The following is a 19872-nucleotide window of genomic DNA, read 5'->3' as shown; positions in this document are numbered from 1 at the left end:
GGGGGGACATGATTGAAACATTTAAGTATGTTAAAGGACTAAATAAGGTTAAATAAGAAAGGAAAGGGTTTTTAGAAAAAAGTTTAACTCAAGAACAAGTGGACACCGTGAGAGGTTAGTTGGGGGAAAGATCAGAAGCAACGTGAGAAAATATTACTTTACTGAAAAAGTAGTAGATGCTTGGAACAAACTTCCAGCTGAGGTGGTTGGTTAATCTACAAAAACAAAATTTAAACCTGCCTGGGATAAACATATATCTATCCTAAGATAATAAGAAAGGAAATACTAAAAGGGCAGACTAGATGGACCCAGTGGTCTTTTTCTGTCAACAATCTTCTACGTTTCTAACTTAACCCCTTAGCGACCCATGACATATCTGGTACATCATGGTGCCACTGGGGGTGTTCAGAGGGGGGTCCCGCAGGGACCCCGCTCTGAACGGCGCCGCTCCCGGCTGATATGTGCAGCCGGGGAGGGCCTCTATTAGCCGGCGCGGGTCCCGTTGCTGCGCCGGCTAATTAAGCCTCTAAATGCAGCTGTCAAACCTGACAGCTGCATTTAGAGGCTTTGCTCGCACATCCCTGGTGTCTAGTGGGACGGATATCCCCCCCCCCCCGCGATGCGATCACGAGGGGGAAATCTATTCTTCTGCCCGGCACGGGACTCACCGTCGCAATGACGCTGATCTTGACTCGGCAATAGATTGCTATGGCCTGCAGCCAATCTGATCGATCTTTGCTGTGTATATACACAGCATTGATCTCTATGAGAGATCAGTGCTGTGTATATACAAGTCCCCCAGGGGGACTTCTAGTTAATGTAAAAATAAAAGTAAAAATGTTTTTTTATTAACAAAAAAATCCCCTCCCCTAATAAAAGTCCAAATCACCCCCCTTTTCCCATTTTATAAATGTAAATAAATAAACAAATAAATAAATAAACATATTTAGTATGGCCGTGCGCGTGATTGCCAGAACTATTAATTTATCACATTCCTGATCTCGCACGGTAAACGGCGTCAGCGCAAAAAAATTCCAAAGTGCAAAACTGCGCATTTCGCATTTCGCATCAAATCCAGAAAAAAATTAATAAAAAGCTATCAAAAAGTCGTATATGCGCAATCAAGGTACCGATAGAAAGTACAAATCATGGCGCAAAAAATGACACCTCACACAGCCCCATAGACCAAAGGATAAAAGCGTTATAAGCCTGGGAATAGAGCGATTTTAAGGAACATATATTTGTTAATAGAGATGAGCAAATCGGGTTCGGGTTCGAGTCGATCCGAACCCGAACGTTCGGTATTTGATTAGCTGGGGCTGCTGAACTTGGATAAAGCTCTAAGGTTGTCTGGAAAACATGGATACAGCCAATGACTATATCCATGTTTTCCACATAGCCTTAGGGCTTTATCCAACTTCAGCAGCCACCACTAATCAAATGCCGAAAGTTCGGGTTCGGATCGACTCGAGCATGCTCCAGGTTAACTCATCTCTATTTGTTAACAATGGTTTGAATTTTTACAAGCCATCAGATAATATAAAAGTTATACATGTTACATATTGTTGTAATCGTAACAACTTGAGGAACATGCATAACAAGTCAGTTTTACCATAGGGCGAACAGCGTAAATGCAAAACTCCCAGAAATCAAAACAAATTGCTTTTTTTTTTAATTTGACAGCGCAAATTTTTTTTTTCCCGGTTTCGCAGCATATGTTATGGAAAAATAATGCCTGTCATTGCAAAGTACAATTGGTTTTGCAAAAAATAAGGGCTCATATGGGTCTCTAGGGGAAAAAATGCAAGTGCTATGGCCTTTTAAACATAAAGCCGAAAAAGCAAAAGTGCAAAAACGAAAATTGGCTTTGACCTTAAGGGGTTAATGCTAATAAGTTTTTTCATGAATAGCCGACCCCTTCCAAACCCCAATATATATATATATATATATATATATATATATATATATATATATATGTGTTCAGAAACAAGCCCTTTCTGTGCCAAGATGGAATAAATGACTATGGTTGTACTGACGCCGCCTTTTGGCATCAGCACTGTCCACACTTGTAATTCCCACAAGGAATTGCCCTTTCTAACCAATTTGTTCCTAAATATGGACTCAGTATCCTACTTCTCAAAGAACGTCACTGGTGATTTACTTACTGTTATATCTTTCAGATTCCCATCTCTCTCTCCCTGCCATGATCAGTCCCTGCTGAATAGCAGATCTGTTAATACAACCTTCCTATAATTGCCCTTTAAGGATATGAGATTCCTATAGACTTTCTGTATCACAGATGGGCACTTTTTGTGGATCATTTATGCTTAAAAGCCTCTAGTCAGAGGACTGCTATCAGTTTTTAATAGTAAAACAGTGTTATTAGTTGGTGTTGGCACTGCCACTTGTATTAGCTCCTGCCAGACCTGTGTTAAAGGCTTATATAGAATTAGAAAAACACAGTTTTTTTTCCATAAACAGCGCCCTTCTTGTCCTCAGTTTATGTGTGGTATGACATCTCAGTTTCATTGAAATGAGTCAAGCAGAGGTGTATTACCACACATAACCTGAAGACAGTTGAGGCTCTATTTTTGGAAGAAACCTTTTAAGTTCTCCTTGTGTTTTAACTATCCATAGAAGAATGTCTTAAGTGACTGGTGGCAAAGAAATTGTTGTGAGACAATAATAGCAGTAATTCCTGCATTGCCACCTTCCTATGAATTGCCAGATCCTTGTACTGTGGGAGTGTATCATTTGGATGTAATTCTGGACTGTTTTGTGTTCTTTTGCCATATCCTTGGAGTATTTTCCCAATCTTGCTACTCTATGGAGATTAGCTCCATTCTAAGGCCGGATTTACATGAGCGTATTACATGTGAATTTTTGCATCCATAATACAGACACATGTCCTGGCCTGACCGCCGCTCTGATGATTGCTGTCAGTTTGGGTTATCAGATAATCATTCAGGTTTGTAGGAAATGCGATTCATGTCAAATAAATTTGTTTTATGAAAATTATTCAGCTGAGTTTTTGTGTTTTTTGTTTGTTCATGACATTTTGATTTTCTTCATAATAAATATATTTTGTTCTATAATGAAACACTTTCCAAACCTATTATAAAAATGTATACTCAGTATTTATCCTTATTGAATATTTTCAGAGTCATTTTGTGGCATGTATGACGGCAATTCTTCAGCAAATGGATGACCAGCATTATACTCACTACATTGGCACTTTTCAGTCAAGTACAGACTTGGTGGTAAGTTCTGCATGACTTTATCTCTATTATTGTTATGCTTAGGGCATGTGTGGTCGAAAACAGTGCACTTGTATGGGCGCAAGATTATTGGAGCCATGTAAAGGCTTTGCAGATATGTGCCATTCTTGCCAATTGCCGCTTGTTTGCTGTCTCCCATCGGCCTGTGTAAAACGGCCCTTACGCTTTCCCATCTCCCTGCATCTATCATATTAATTTAAAAAAGCTACACTAGCCCACTTTAACACTGTATGCCACACATTCTGCACATACTCAACCTGCACGCTGCACATACACTATGGCACCCATGCACTTAACAACTCCTAACAGGAGATGCTCTTAATGATTGGAGAATGACCAATGTTATACCCATCCACAAGAAGGGTAGAGAAGATCCCAGTAACTACAGGCCAGTTAGCTTAACATCTGAAGTAGAAAAAATAAAGGAAACTCTTCTAAAAAGAAGATAATGGATCAACTAAAAATGTAATATTTTGATGGATCCAAACCAGCATGGCTTTACTGCAGGCTGATCATGTCAGACTAAGGTCATTGATTTCTTTGATTATGTTACAAAAGTGCTGGATGAAGGTGGTGCTGTGGATATCGCCAATCTGGACTTCAGGAAAGTCTTTGATACAGTTCCCCACTAAGATTGCATAGGGAAGTTAATAAAAATTGGACTAAATCCCTGGATAGTTCGGTGAATTTGAGGTTGGCTGAAGGATGGATATCAGAGGGTTGTTGTTAATGGTGTATATTCTCAGCAGAGACTGTGTGCTGTTCTTTTTTTAATATGTTTGTAAGTAACATAGGAGAAGGTTTGGTAGGTAAGGTTTGTCTGTTTGCTGATGACACAAAAGTTTACAATAGAGTTGATATTCCTGGAGATGTCAGTAATATGGGAAATGATTTAACTTTACTAGATATGTGGTCCAAACAATGCACCACTCCCAGTTGTACGGCACCCACTGCTACAGGCTCAAACAAAAACTTGAGTCTGCTAAGCCCTAGCCATTGTGTGAATGGGTTACACCTCATTGGTATTGGGTGCCGTCTAGGTGATCCTGTCAAGGCACCCTTGCTTCTGCCTCCTAGTCACACTGTATCAGAGAGAGCCCTTCCACCCCTTGCATCTCCCTATGCTGCTGTGCCTACTGCATAGGCAGTATGTTACCCCTAAAATGACAGCTGGGTGTCAATTACCGATGTAAAAGGGGTTTGTCCCTACACATACTCGCACTGTCAACACTGATTGGACAGATGAGAGGAAAAACATAATACAGTATATTGCAGTGTTCTAAAAAAGAGATTTACAATTACACTAGAAGTATATACTAAACTAGGCATGTCACAATTGATCTTCCTCAACTATTCTTCCTGTCTTCTATTAACAGCATTCTGGCTTGGCTGCTCATTAGATAACCATTTGTAATTCAAATTAAACATATGTTGTTGTATCTTTTTTTAGGACTTTTTAATGGAGACATTTATAATGTTTAAAGATCTTATAGGAAAGAATGTTTATCCCTCAGACTGGATGACTATGAGCATGGTACAAAACAGGTAAGAGCATTTTATGACTATTGAGCATGTCACAAGTCACGACAAGGAAACTGAAAAAGCATGTGTTTTCATGGATGTCTATGTCTCATATACTAATTCAAAAATTCTGAGCAACAATCATTACTGATTATCATAAAAATGTTCCATAGGTCCCAATGATTTTTGATTTCAGCATTTTCTCAGAACTTATGAAGTAAATGCTATTGTTGTAGTATTTTACTATTTATAATATATATTGGAGCAATGTTTCAGCCTTTTGGACTTTAATATTGGTTGGATCAGTGCAGATAGGAATGCATGTAAGCAGCTTAACCCCTTAAGGACAGAGCCAATTTCGATTTTTTCCTCCTTGTGCTTAAAAGGCCATAGCACTTGCATTTTTCCACCTAGAAACCCACATGAGCCCTTATTTTTTGCGTCAATAATTGTACTTTGCAATGACAGGCTGAATTTTTGCATAAAGTACACTGTGAATCCAGTAAAAAAAATAAATGTATGGTGAAATTGAAAAAAAAAAACGCATTTTGTTTATTTGGGGCAAATGTGTTTTTACGCTATTCGCCCTGGGGTAAAACTGACTTGTTATATATGTTCCTCAAGTCGTTACGATTAAAACGATATGTAACATGTATAACTTATATTGTATCTGTTGGCCTGTAAAAAATTCAAACCATTGTCAACAAATATACGTCACTTAAAACCGCTCCGTTCCCAGGCTTATAGCGCTTTTATCCTTTGGTCTTTGGGGCTGTGTGAGGTGTCATTTTTTGCGCCATGATGTGATCTTTCTATCGGTACCTTGATTGCGCATATACGACTTTTTGATCGCTTTTTATTACAATTTTTCTGGATTTGATGCGACCAAAAATGCACTTTGGTTTTTTTTTTCGCTGACGCCATTTACCGTGCGAGATCAGGAATGTGATTAATTAATAGTTCGGGCGATTACGCACGCGGCGATAGCAAACATGTTTGTTTATTTCTTTATTTATTTACTTTTATTTATAACCTGGGAAAAGGGGGGTGATTCAGACTTTTATTAGGGGAGGGGGCTTTTTACTATTAACAACATTTTTTTTTTAACTTTTACACTTATACTAGAAGCCCCCCTGGGGGACTTCTAGTATAAGTGCTCTGATCTCTCATTGAGATCTCTGCAGCATAGATATGCTGCAGAGATCCATGAGATAGGCACTCGTTTACTTCCGGCTGCTGCAGCCGGAAGTAAACGAGTGCCGAGCCGGGGACGGCGCCATCTTGGAGCGGTCCCCGGCCGGCTTCAGAAACGGAGATCGCTCCTCCGGGATAACATCCCGGAGGAGCGATCTCCTCCACTAGACACCAGGGAAGTGCTGCGTCCAGTAATCGGATGCAGCTGTCATGTTTGACAGCTGCATCTGATTACTGTATTAGCGGGCACGGCGATCGGACCGTGCCCGCTAATACCGGCGGTCCCGGGCTATAAGCTGCACCCGGGACCGCCGCGGTTCAAAGCGGGGTCGCCGCGCGGCCCCGCTCTGAACGTCCTTAACGGCATCAGGGCGTAAATATACGGCCTATGTCGTTAAGGGGTTAATAGGTTAACCTATCATGACAACACTTAAAGCGACTCTGTACTTACAATCTGACCCCCCCAAACCACTTGTACCTTCGGATAGCTGCTTGTAATCCAAGATCTGTCCTGTGGTCCGTTCGGCAGGTGATGCAGTTATTATCCTAAAAAAATACTTTTGAACTTGAAGCCCCATGCCAGACGGGAGTATCTGTGCCCTAACTTTGCACCACCGCTCCATCCCTCCTCCCCACCCTCTTCATTATTAGAAATGCCACTGAAACATTTTTTCCATGCTGAACATTGCACAGGTCCTTAAAAATCCAGCCCATGTGCCAGGCTGACACAGGTGGGGAATAGGAGGCTATCTGCCTGGAGCATTCCTAATGATGAAGAGGGTGAGGAGGATGGACAGAGAGGTTGTACAAAGTTAGGACACAGATACTCCTGTATGACACGGGGCTTCAAGTTTAAAAGTATTTTTTTAGGACAATAACTGCATCCCCTGCTGAACGGACCGCAGAACAGTTCTTGGATTAAAAGCAGCTATCCGAAGGTACAAGTGGTTTTGGGGGGGGGGTCAGATTGTGGGTACAGAGTCGCTTTAATATGTCCTATGGAAATACTAAAGGGAGGTTTCATGCCATCTCATTCTGATGCTGCAGTAGTGCCTTCTGCTTTAGTGGACTCAATAATACTTATATTATAACACTAATATACTAATACCAGGAAGTATAATTCAGTATTGATGTGAAGAAGGAAGCTACTAACTTCTACTTCATTTTTGAATCCAATAAAAATCATTCTACTACAGTGTACTGTATATCACTGCACCAAAGAAAAAAAACATGCAAGTTTTGCAGTTTAGTTTTAATAAAGCATAATTTATGTTTGGTTGATTTTTTTGTTGTTTTTTTTTATGATCACACACACAGTATTTTTGCTCATTATTTTGGTCAGTATTTTTCAACCAAACCAGGAGTGGATTGAAAACGCAGAAAGGCTATGTTCACACATTGTTAAAATTTAGTGAAATTTGTCATTTAATGACCAATATTACATTTTTGCTTTAAATAGCGACCATCCACTCAATTTCTACAGGTTGTACTTTCTGTGTTTTCAATCAACTCCTGCTTTGGTTGAAAAATACTGACCAAAATACTGAGCAAAAATACTGTGTATGAACTTAAAGTGACACTGTCACACCCTTTTTTGCATTATGACTGCTCTACACAGCTGTAAAGGGTAAATTTTGCAGTTTTCATACCTTATTTTATAACATATGTCATGGTGCTTGTTCTAGTAAAAAGTGATCTTTTATCTGCGGATTGGGATACCTGGGTGGGGCTTCACGGCATAGGCCAATCTAGTGGGGGTGGGGCCTAGACCTGTACGGTTCAGGGAAGAAAAAGAGTGCTGCACCTCACACCTATGGCTGATACTAGTACCTCTCGGCTGCATAAAAAACATCAGAATTCTGTATGTGAATTGATCAAGCCACACTACCCCATGTACCGCGTGCAGGTATCTGATACACATGGGTCCCTACACTAAGTCCACACTGTGCCAGTCAGCGACCACCACCCCCGCAGGCGTGCACAGTCAGGGAAGGGAGGCCATGGAACGGCCCTGCAACCCCCATGCCACAGGACCAGACACCAAAACCCAGCCAGCACCACTGGCGGAGGAAGCTGCCCCTAAACAGCACAAGTCTGGATAAGGTATTGCACTCACCATAGCTATTAAAGATAGAATGGGACAGACAGGAGGGATTAAAACCATGAGCACTCAGGTGTCTCCTGCTAATTGCGGTCATGTGGGTCTCACCAGGAGGAGTGCAAAACACGGAGAAAAGAGAGAAACAAAATACGGTTCAGGGAAGAAAAAGAGTGCTGCACCTCACACCTATGGCTGATACTAGTACCTCTCGGCTGCATAAAAAACATCTGAATTCTGTGTCAGGAACCGGACAGCAAGACAAGACACAGTGAGCCCTAAGCTCAGCCCCGCCCACTGTCCTCTACCTATTTGCCACAATCCGCCCTAAGATGGCGGCGAGCAACTGGGCGTCAGTCCCTGCACTGGCTAGGTGGGACACAAAGACAAGACAGACAGACAAAACACAATAAAGAATGGTCGACAGTCCGGGTCACAACAATCGGGCAGCAAAAGTACAAAATCACAATCCAAAGGCGAGGTCAATAAACAGGCAATATGGTCAGGGCAGGCGGCAAGCAGGAATGGTCAGAAATACAAAGCAGAGTCAGAATAAACAGAGCAAGAATAGCAAACACAGAACCAGGCAGAGACAAGCTCAATATCCGGCAGTGAGAGGCAGGCTGGCAGACACTATATAGGAGACCAGAGGTCCAGTGCAGGAGCTGATTGGACCAGACCCCTAATCTCCTCAGAACACCTGGGGCAAGAGCAACCTGACTGGCAGGGAGAACAGTCTGTCAGACTAGCTAACCAGCATCAGAGTTAACTCCGGAGTGGCCAGGAGTATCTCAGGCAAAGCGGGTGTGGCTGAACACACAGAAGGAAATAGAGCAGTGTTCAGACAAGGTTCAGGTTACTGCTCAAGACACACAAAACACTGAAATCAGCGCCATCTCAGCCGCGCAGCACGAGCCGAGGGGCGCACGGAGTTCATCCCAGGCACATTCATGACAGTACCCCCCCTTTTATGAGGGGCCACCGGACCCTCACTCAATAAACCAGAAGTAGGCGGAAAATTACCTCTTACCACACAGGTTTGAATATCACTAGCAATATCGCTATCAGTCTCCCACTCATCAGCAGAGGACTCTGAGTTATAGACAGATGAGGTACAGACAGAGTTATCATCACCACAATTTTCATTTACATCAGGCACAGGTATGGCAGGATTATCAGAGGAACAATTTATGCCAATTTCACCAATTGTTACCTGTGCGCCCAGATGACCTTCCTGGTAGTCATCTGGACGCTGATGATGTTCTGATCGCTGGGGACGGATGGGGCAATGGCTGATGTAGTGACCACCGTTCCCGCAGTAAAAGCACAGGCCATTGTCTCTCCGGAATTCTTGTCTGGTCCTGACAATCAATGCTCCCATCTGCATAGGTTCCTCCTCTGAGACAACAGGGAGGAAAGGTTTTTCAGCAGGAAAAGAAGAAGATTTGAAGAGGTCAGAGTTTGCTTTCGCCCTCTTCCTGTCACGGAGTCTGCGGTCGATACTAATGGCCAAGGCCATGGTCTCTTTAAGGGTTGGAGGATCTGGGTGACCTACCCAGGCATCCTTAATGGCCTCTGCCAATCCTTGCTTAAAGTAAGCCTTCAAAGCTGGTTCACACCAAGCAGTCACCACACTAAATTTTCTAAACTCGGAACAGTATTCCTCTGCTGGTCGTTTACCCTGACGGAGAGAGAATAGGTTATTCTCTGCCAATGCCCTGTCATCAGGTTGAGCATATATAGTACCCAGGGACAAAAAGAATTTCTCCAAGCTATTCCATTCCTCCGCCTCAGGGGGAATTTTGAGAGCCCAAGCCTGAGGATCTCCCTGAAGTAGTGAGACCACAATACCAACCTTCTCCTGCTCAGAAGGGAAGTGATTGATCCGAAAAAACAACATGCAAGCACCCCTAAAGGACTCAAACTTTTCCATATCACCAGAAAATCTATCAGGGAGCAACATGACCGGTTTTCTAGGCCTTTCCACCACTGGGGGCGCTACCACAGCATTATTCTGGTTGACGGACAAAACTTGAACCTGTTTAGCTAGGTCTTCAACCAGGCAAGACAAAGCCTCCATCTTAGCAACCAGGTTAGAATCCATTAACTGGGTGATCTGGTTTGCCAGTTTGACCACCAGGCCTGACACCCCCTCCACCCGGGTAGCAAGATCTTCCACAGTAGCCATGGCACCAGAGGGGGCAGTATATATATTAGGCCGGATATTCTGTCAGGAACCGGACAGCAAGACAAGACACAGTGAGCCCTAAGCTCAGCCCCGCCCACTGTCCTCTACCTATTTGCCACAATCCGCCCTAAGATGGCGGCGAGCAACTGGGCGTCAGTCCCTGCACTGGCTAGGTGGGACACAAAGACAAGACAGACAGACAAAACACAATAAAGAATGGTCGACAGTCCGGGTCACAACAATCGGGCAGCAAAAGTACAAAATCACAATCCAAAGGCGAGGTCAATAAACAGGCAATATGGTCAGGGCAGGCGGCAAGCAGGAATGGTCAGAAATACAAAGCAGAGTCAGAATAAACAGAGCAAGAATAGCAAACACAGAACCAGGCAGAGACAAGCTCAATATCCGGCAGTGAGAGGCAGGCTGGCAGACACTATATAGGAGACCAGAGGTCCAGTGCAGGAGCTGATTGGACCAGACCCCTAATCTCCTCAGAACACCTGGGGCAAGAGCAACCTGACTGGCAGGGAGAACAGTCTGTCAGACTAGCTAACCAGCATCAGAGTTAACTCCGGAGTGGCCAGGAGTATCTCAGGCAAAGCGGGTGTGGCTGAACACACAGAAGGAAATAGAGCAGTGTTCAGACAAGGTTCAGGTTACTGCTCAAGACACACAAAACACTGAAATCAGCGCCATCTCAGCCGCGCAGCACGAGCCGAGGGGCGCACGGAGTTCATCCCAGGCACATTCATGACATTCTGTATGTGAATTGATCAAGCCACATTGCCCCATGTACCGCGTGCAGGTATCTGATACACATGGGTCCCTACACTATCTACACTGTCCCATTCTATCTTTGATAGCTATGGTGAGTGCAATACCTTATCCAGACTTGTGCTGTTTGGGGGCAGCTTCCTCCGCCAGTGGTGCTGGCTGGGTTTTGGTGTGGCATTTTTGGGTCTGGTCCTGTGGCAAGGGGGTTGCAGGGCAGTTCAATGGCCTCCCTTCCCTGACTGTGCACGCCTGCGGGGGTGGTGGTCGCTGACTGGCACAGTGTGGACTTAGTGTAGGGACCCATGTGTATCAGATACCTGCACGCGGTAAATGGGGCAGTGTGGCTTGATCAATTCACATACAGAATTCTGATGTTTTTTATGCAGCCGAGAGGTACTAGTATCAGCCATAGGTGTGAGGTGCAGCACTCTTTTTCTTCCCTGAACCGCAGCCTAGACCTGTAGCCTGGCCCTTCCAAAGGCCGCTGAGGGGGGAGCGGGGCCTAAGTACCGATTACGTCACAGAGGGGAGGAGCTAAGTGGTGGTGGTGGTGTGGCTAAGTGGCGCTTCAGCCATGAAGCCTTGCCCATGTATCCCAATTTGCAGATGATGAAAGATCACTTTTTACTGGAACAAGCACCATGACGTATGATATAAAATAAGGTATGAAAACTGCTAAATTTACCCTACACCTCTACACCTGTGTAGAGCAGTCATAATGCAAAAAGGGTGGTGACAGTGTCACTTTAAGGCCGTATTACACGGCCCGCACTATGAGCGCTCGTTTGCTCCTCATTCCCCACTGGCTGATGCCGCTATTCCACCTAGTAGCAGTGAGCGGGTGAGTCCGGGGAGGGCAGGGGAAGCTGCGGGGGGGCTGCCTAGGTGATCGCTGATCGTCCGGGCAGCCCATAGGATATAGCGGCGATCTGCTGCCGTTGCTTTTATTGCTGCTATACAAGTCGTTTGTCTTTCAACATGTTGAAAGACAAACGGTTTCTACGATTGGCCGACATGAACAATGTCGGCTGATCGTTGTCTACTATTCCACGGGACGATTATCGTCCATAATGGCCGATAATCATTTCGTGAAATAGGGCCTTTAGCCTTAGGTCATGTTCACATGGCGTAATAGACCAGCCGGGTCACGGAATGGCCGGTCTCTGAAAAGACCATCCCAGCAGGTACGGCAGTACCGGCCAGATGATCTTTTGCGCATCTGAGCGCGCCCACATCTGAACTCCTCACAGCACACTATGAAGCTTGCGGCTGCAGCCGCTCGCTTTATAGTGTGCACTAACAGGGCTTTCTGCGCCCGCTATTCACTGAATAGCGGCTGCAGAAAACTGACATGTCAGCTCTTTGCCGCGCCGCAAGTGATCCCGGCCAGAGCGCATACTATGTGTACACGCTCCGGCTGGGATCCCATAGAAAGCAAGGCAACGTATGTTCTCGTACAAACTACAGCCGTTGTTGCCGCTGCATTTTTGTGTCAGCTTTATTTTATTTTTATTTATTGAAATATTTTCTTTTTTGAATAACAACGTCCCTGGTTATTAAATGACCAGACCAGAAGTAGATATAACTTTGTGGGTCTAGACACTGTTACTTTAAATAAACTTATACTTGTATTGAGAGCAGGCTTGTTTATCTCTGTCATTTACATCGGTAGCAGTGAGATATTTAATTGCTCAACTACTGCGTGGATTCCCATCATTGTATTGGCTTGTAGCTTGGCTTGTTTCCCATAGATGGGTGCACATTGTAGTGAAGCAGATGAGATATGAAAACAAATTCCCTGGTGTGTAAAGGATTGCTTCTATGAGGAATGCATTGTACTGTTTGTCACTGTTTGTCCTGTCAGGGTTTCTCCTTTCGTTAAATTCCTTGTGACACGAGAAGTAAATCAAGTGCTCCTTGCCGGTGTGTACAGCATGTTCCCAGCTCAGGTGCAGTGCATCCCATTTTGTCTTATTTATAAGAAACTCACATTATACTTTCAGCTGAATGGTGAATAACTACAGTAAATTGAACAGTGCCATAAAGTCAGATGTAACATCATTACCATCGATTAGCAATAGTCTGAAGTGCTATTGAATTGTCCATGCATAGTAAATAAAGGTTCCATAAATTCATTGCACTACAGGACTTATATTTTCCTCTGTTATCCAGTGATACTTACTGCTTTATTTAAGATTGGGTTAAGAAATTCCATTCCAGTGGTATGGCTAGTTCAGAGACCACAGTCCACTGACATGTCACCACTGGTTTCACTGAATCATGATACTCAGTAAGTAAAGGTGAGGGAGGGCAGCTAAGTATAGTAGGAGGGGGGAGCACTATAATTAGATCTATTGAGATTTATTCATTACTCCCTTGTACACAAAACCCTTGTACAGAAATAAAAAAAAAAAACAACAAAAAAAACCCGGTGTTCACACGTAAAGTTTTTTTATTTTTTTTTTATTTATTTCAATTCCTGCTTACATAGCCAGGAATGGATTTGTAAAAATGAGCCATCTCAGTCTTTTCTTTGTGTGTTTCCATCATTTGTGATCTGTTCCTGGCTATGTATTCAATAACTGTAGTTAAAGACCTGGATGTGTGAACACACTTTCATACCACATGTATCCTGTGCACAGGTGTTGTCACACTTTTTGGAATTAAAGTGAATCTCTCAGCTACAGTTTAGGTTCCAGACAGCTGACACTGTTAGAGCTGTTAGGTCAAGGAGACATATTTGCCTACCCCATGTGTTACTTGTTTTATTGTTTGGAAGATAAATATGCTCTGAGCCCCCATTCTTTGATGTGTGTTAGATACAGTAGTAGCTGGTCCCTGTGCTGCTGCCCCCTTTAGCAGATGAACCACTGTGCTGCTGCCCCCTGAGAGTAGTCCCCCTATATTAGGTGGCCTATATGATGACTAGATACAAATAAAATAAAACGACAAACTCACCTTCCACAAGCTCCCTTGTTTCTTCTCTTCTGTCATCAGGTACTGCAGCATGTGTTACAGAGGCTGCCTGTGCCGGAAGTCCCAGCCACATGTCAGCACTCCTTAAGGGGGCATGTGCATGTCCCAGGAAGATGCTGAAACGCAGCACATCACTCAGGGGCCTACCAGAGGGTCAAATGATCTGCCGGTGGGCCCCTGGGTGATGTGCTACTTCCTAGTGTATGATGATGTGATCAACTTGGACGAGGCCCCCAAGAGACTTGTGCCCTGGGCAACTGCCCAAACAGCCCACTTTATAATCTGCCCCTGGTCTCCTTGACCTAACAGCTATGGAACAGTGTCAGTAGTGTGGAACGTGAATAACTGTTGACACACCTTTATTTCAAAAAGTGTGCTACACCTGTTCACATGGGACTGAGAAGTGTAGTTAGCCTGTGTGCAGTAGTGGAGACAGGGAGGCTAAGGAGGCACTAGGAGGCTAAAAACGTGTAGGCACTGTGTAGAACCGTGTAAAACTGAAGAAGAAGGGTCACCTGCTCATCGAGGGACATTATTCACAGAAGAAATGCTAATGTTTCTTTGGAAAACAGGACACTGTGGAGCCAATTGTGAGTTGTTTAAGTGGCCATTATTGACCATCAGTTAGATGGGAACTCACTGTCCATGGAAATGGGTGGCTTGCAGAGTAGTGTGTTAAAGCGACTCTGTACCCACAATCTGACAATCTATTGAGCACTATATTGACCAAAATACTTAATCTGGAGCGGTGCTCTTGATGCCAAGGTCTAATACAGAGAAGTGAGCGACAGACAGAAAGCAAGAAGGATCATAAAGGGCTCCTATAAGAACAACAGGATCCTAATTAAAGGGGTTTTATATTGTAATATTTCTCCCTATTGTCGCTGTATTATCTGTATAGATAATAGTGCCACCTTGTGTGAAATTCTTTTTTGCAACCACCAAGATTGATGAACGACTGCGAGAAAAGTTCAGTAAATGTGTTTGTCTGAATTACATTGGCTGAAACCAAGGCATAAGGACAGGTTCCAAATCCCACACCACAAGTTGACACACAATTATGATAAGTGTCCTAGACAGCTGTCTCTTCTGAACATTGGTGGAAAAACTTACAGCCATCAAGAGAGAGATTTCGGAATAAATTAATAGATTAGACTGCAGGGAACAAATGCACAATGCACGTACAATCGAATCTCCATCTATCCTGGGGATGTTTAATTAACATGTATAGTATCTGATGACAGACAATTCAATCTCATACATCAAACTAAAGGGACATAATTGAAATGGACTGTTTTATAAATATCTATATAATTATACATCCCATAGGAACAGTGTCCTTTCCACTTACATTTCGCTGATCGTTGCTTATCTGTAATAAAGTGGGCCTGTGGCCTCTCCTGTCCTGTAGGTGTAGGTGTGTGTGTGTGTGTGTGTGTGGAGGGGGGGGGGGGGTTGGGGGGTTGGGTGGTGAGTTGAGGTAAGGACATAAGAAGTCTTGTATTTAGTATATTCAGTATTTGCAATTACCTTCACCTGCAGCACCATTTACTTACTTACTAATTATTTCTTTGTATTAATATGCTAGATAGGTGTTTCAGTCCGCAAGGGATGGGACTGGTGCACTGTGTGCTGTAGTGCTACTCCCAGTGTTAGATTCTTCTAAGCCATAGTTAGTTTCCCTTTGAGGGCACTAATAATGTTAAGGGTAGCTCTAAACAGGACAGATCGCATCGGAAATCTCATGTGAGTCGAAAATGCGACTCGAAAATGCGAGTTTTGCAGCGACATTCGCTACCATCTAAGGTCCTGGCAGCTCCTTAAGAAGACCTACACACAGCGGATCTTTCAGACCACTGAGTATGTAAATCACCCGTCCCCTTAACCGTCTTTCGCTGTATACATTACCTGTCTTCAATCCGACTTGATGCACAGAGTCCGGGCTTCTTGCTCTCCCGCCCAGCCAATCAGTGTGTTGCCTAGCCACAGCCACTGTTTGGCTGGACGGGAGAGCAGGAAACCAGGACCCTGTGCAGCAAGTTGGATTGAAGACGGGTAATGTATTGTATACAGCGGCAGCCTGTTAAGGGGTTAAAGGGGTTGTTCATCAATTTTTTTTTTTCTTTCAAATCAACTGCTGCCAAAAAGTGCCAGAGGTTGTAATTTACTTCTATTAAAAAATCGCAAGTCTTCCAGTACTTATCAGCTGCTATATGTCCTGCAGGAAGTGGTGTATTGTTTCCAGTCCAAAGAGCAAGAAAGGTTTTATATGGGGATTTGCTACTGCTCTGGACAGTTCCTGACATGGACAGAGGTGACAACAGAGAGCACTGTTTCAGACTGGAAAGAATACACCACTTCCTGCAGGACATACAGCAGCTGATAAGTACTGGAAGACTGGAGATTTTTTTTTTTATAGAAGTAAATTACAAATCTCTGGTCCTTTATGGCACCAGCTGATTTGAAAGATTTTTTATTTTTTTTGGTGAACAACCCCTTTAAGGTGGACGGGTGATCTACATACTCACAGCGGTCTGAAAGATCTTTATTCACAAGCAGCTGCCAGGACCTTAGATCGTAGCGGACCTCGCTGCAAAACTCGCATTGACATTTCCGCTGCGATGCTTCCTGTGTGAAGCTACCCTAAAATTGCCTTTTAAGCTAGGGAAATGTACTGATAAATCACACTTCCCATACATGTCCCTATATACTCCATCCCTGCAAAGTAAAACTTGTAAACTTACTTATGGTAATGACCCCCAAGTAGTCATCTGGGCGGTGGGCTGCCTGAAGGTAGTGAAGTCCCCTGGGTGGTGTAATCACACCCCTCTGGGCTTGAGGAGTGTTATTCAAACTCTAGTGAAGCCATGACGACATCCAGAGGCGACTTGATGAGAACGTTGAATAACACCCCTCATGTCCATAGAGGCATGATTACATCGCCGAACCGCCCAGGGGACGTGATTACCTTAAAACTGCCCACCGCACAGGTGACTTTTTGGGGGTCATTATTATACGGCGAGGCAATTTGTAAAAGTAAGTTTACAAGTTTTCCTTTGCAGGGACAGAGGATATAGAGACATGTATGGGAAGTATGCTGGGTGATTTATCAGTACATTTCCCTAGCTTCATAGACATTTTTAACATGATTGTTTCCCTTTACCCCTACACACATCATGAAATTTAGTTACATTATTCCAAGGGGTATTCCAGAAAATTCTTCCAAATCAACCAGCGATAGAAAGTTCTAGAGATTTATAATTTACTTCTATAAAAAAAAAATCTTTGCAGTCTGGCAGCAGAGAGAACTGTGTCAGACTGGAAAGAACACACCACTTCCTGCAGGACATACATAGCAGCTTTAAAGGGGTTATCCAGCGCTACAAAAACATGTCCATTTTTCCCGCTCTCTTGTCTCCAGATTGGGTGAAGGGAGTGGATTGAAGTAAATAGAGATTAATTGTAAACCACACCTAAACTGGAGACGAGAGAGGGGGAAAAGTGGACATGTTTTTGTAGCGCTGGATATAATCTTTAAATGGCCTTTACATTAGAGATGAGCGAACCTCGAGCATGCTCAAGTCCATCTGAACCCGAACTTTCAGCATTTGATTAGCAGTGGCTGCTGAAGTTGGATAAAGCCCTAAGGCTATGTGGAAAACATGGATATAGTCATTGGCTGTATCCATGTTTTCCAGACAACCTTAGAGCTTTATCCAAGTTCAGCAGCCACCGCTAATCAAATGCCGAACGATCGGGTTCGGATGGACTCGAACCCGAAGTCGGTTCGCTCATCTCTACTTTACATGCCGTATTGGTGGTCCAGTTTGACAGATCAGATCAACATGACATGCGAGGAGCCGATCCATTGTCAGCGCAGGCTGAGGCCTCTGTTAGGCCTCCCAGACTGCCTTACTCAGCGAATGATTCAGCAATTTGTGAATGAATCCACAGTAAGTAAGGGTTTGTTTGGCACATTATTTGGTGGTATATACCATCTTCTTTCCATATACACTTATTTATATTTTATTTATTGCTTTCCTAAAATGTATACTATATGAATACAGTTTCCAGCAACTGCATTAGATTTATTTCAGATATATTGATATATTTTTAATGACTCTCCAAGGGACTTTGTACGAAAATAGAAGTGCTATATGTACAAGTTATCATACCTTAGGATATCTCATTTGTATTCAGATGCAGCTGAAAGCAAACAGAAAAGACAAGGGTTTATATGCATCTTAAATGAAACAAAGTGCAGCAACATTCGATAAACAGAAAAGATGTTTGTTCAGTCTCTTACATTGCTGAAGTAGAATCCCCCTTATAGTTACCATTCAGTTTAAAGCGATTGTGGGTCACTGCCTTCTCCACATAGCTGTTCTGTCCATGAGGGTTAGTACTGAGTCAGGAGTGATGCACAATACATGGAGACCCTGGAGGATATAGCTAACACCAGAATATTAAATAATCAGGAATCTTTTCTTGGTGTATAGAAACAGTGAACTATAATAAAACTCTGTAGTGCTTGAAAATAGTAAATGCTCTACAAGAAAAAGCAAAGTTTAGCCGTAAGATTTCCATGCTTGTATTTTACATCTGAGTGCACGGAGATGCTTTTACTTTTTGGCTATGTTCACACTGCGTATGAGTCCGGCCGCATTTCGTACGCCGCCGTACATGTGCGGCTGAAACTACGGACATGGGAAAAATCGACATGCGGCCGGATGCGTGCGAACCGCTAACATACGCCCGTAGTACACTTATGCTTCCCTAGCTGGTTTCGAAGCAATCTGAAACAGGTCATTTACTTGGAAATCTTCGCCCAGCCCAATAAAACTCACAGAACCTTTTGGATCAAAAAATAAAGTTCAATTTGTCTGAAATAAGTACTCCGTACGGGACCGCATGGAAATTCACAGCCGTGAGTTTCAACATTTCCGTCCTCAAACAATGGTCTTGTTCATTTTTTAACGGCGCCGTATACGATCCGGCCATAAGCTCATACGTAGTGTGCATTGTGCGGCCGTATATCGTATACTTTCCAGCGAACGCATCAACCTCAAAACTACGTGCGTATATTCGCGGTTCGCACTACTGCCGGACTCATACGCAGTGTGAACATAGCCTAGAACTGTATAACTTATTATCCTGACAGTGATTCATATCTGCACGTAAATATTACTTACCCTGTCTTTATCATCATTATACATAAAATAGCTACTGTAACGTCAAAGATATTATTATTACATTATTTGCTCTTTAACCAATCGAACGCGAAACGTGCGTTGGATGCTGCAGCATGCAGTAGACAGCAGGTAATATCGTCACTATGAGACTCCCTGGTACAGCAAGTCAGTAATGTGAGTGTCAGTAATGTGCATGTCACTAATGTGTGTGTGTCAGTAATGTGTGCTTGTGTATATTAGTGGTTATAAAGAGATTGTACATACATGGGTGTGGATGATGAGTGCATAGTGGGTGGATGGTTTAGGGGCCCGCTGAGGCTCTGCCACCCAAGGGCCCACAAAAATCTGAAACCGGCCCTACTGACTTGCACTTTGTTTTAGGTCAGTAGGTGTTTTTTTGTTGTTACAGTCATCATTATGGTCATTTGATCTGGTATTGATGCAGCCTTCTCTTGGATTGTGTAGCTTTTCCTTGCTGTCAGGAGCCGCTGCGAAAGCTTCTACACCCGTCTCAGCAGTGAAAAGCCACTCAGCCAATCACTGACCGTGATGGAACAGCACCATGGCCAGTGATTGGCTGAGCGGTTTGACTTCAAGGACTGGCTTAGAAGTTTCAGTGGTGGCTGAGGGGAGCGGGCAGAAGCTACAAGA

At 43.5% G+C, this 19872-nt stretch overlaps 1 protein-coding gene across 1 annotated transcript in view; it reads left to right on the top strand.

Annotated features, from left to right (window-relative positions):
- The window catches only part of DOCK2 (dedicator of cytokinesis 2), a 478101-nt gene that overhangs the window by 332120 nt on the left and 126109 nt on the right, over positions 1–19872 (top strand). The window contains exons 28-29 of the mRNA XM_069970478.1: positions 3162–3260; positions 4729–4823. Coding sequence (XP_069826579.1) covers positions 3162–3260; positions 4729–4823 — 194 coding nt within the window. The remainder of the gene's footprint in view (positions 1–3161; positions 3261–4728; positions 4824–19872) is intronic.

Source organism: Dendropsophus ebraccatus, chromosome 1 (assembly GCF_027789765.1).
Source record: "Dendropsophus ebraccatus isolate aDenEbr1 chromosome 1, aDenEbr1.pat, whole genome shotgun sequence".
Classification (NCBI taxonomy): domain Eukaryota; kingdom Metazoa; phylum Chordata; class Amphibia; order Anura; family Hylidae; genus Dendropsophus; species Dendropsophus ebraccatus.
This window is presented reverse-complemented; position numbering and strand designations above follow the sequence as displayed.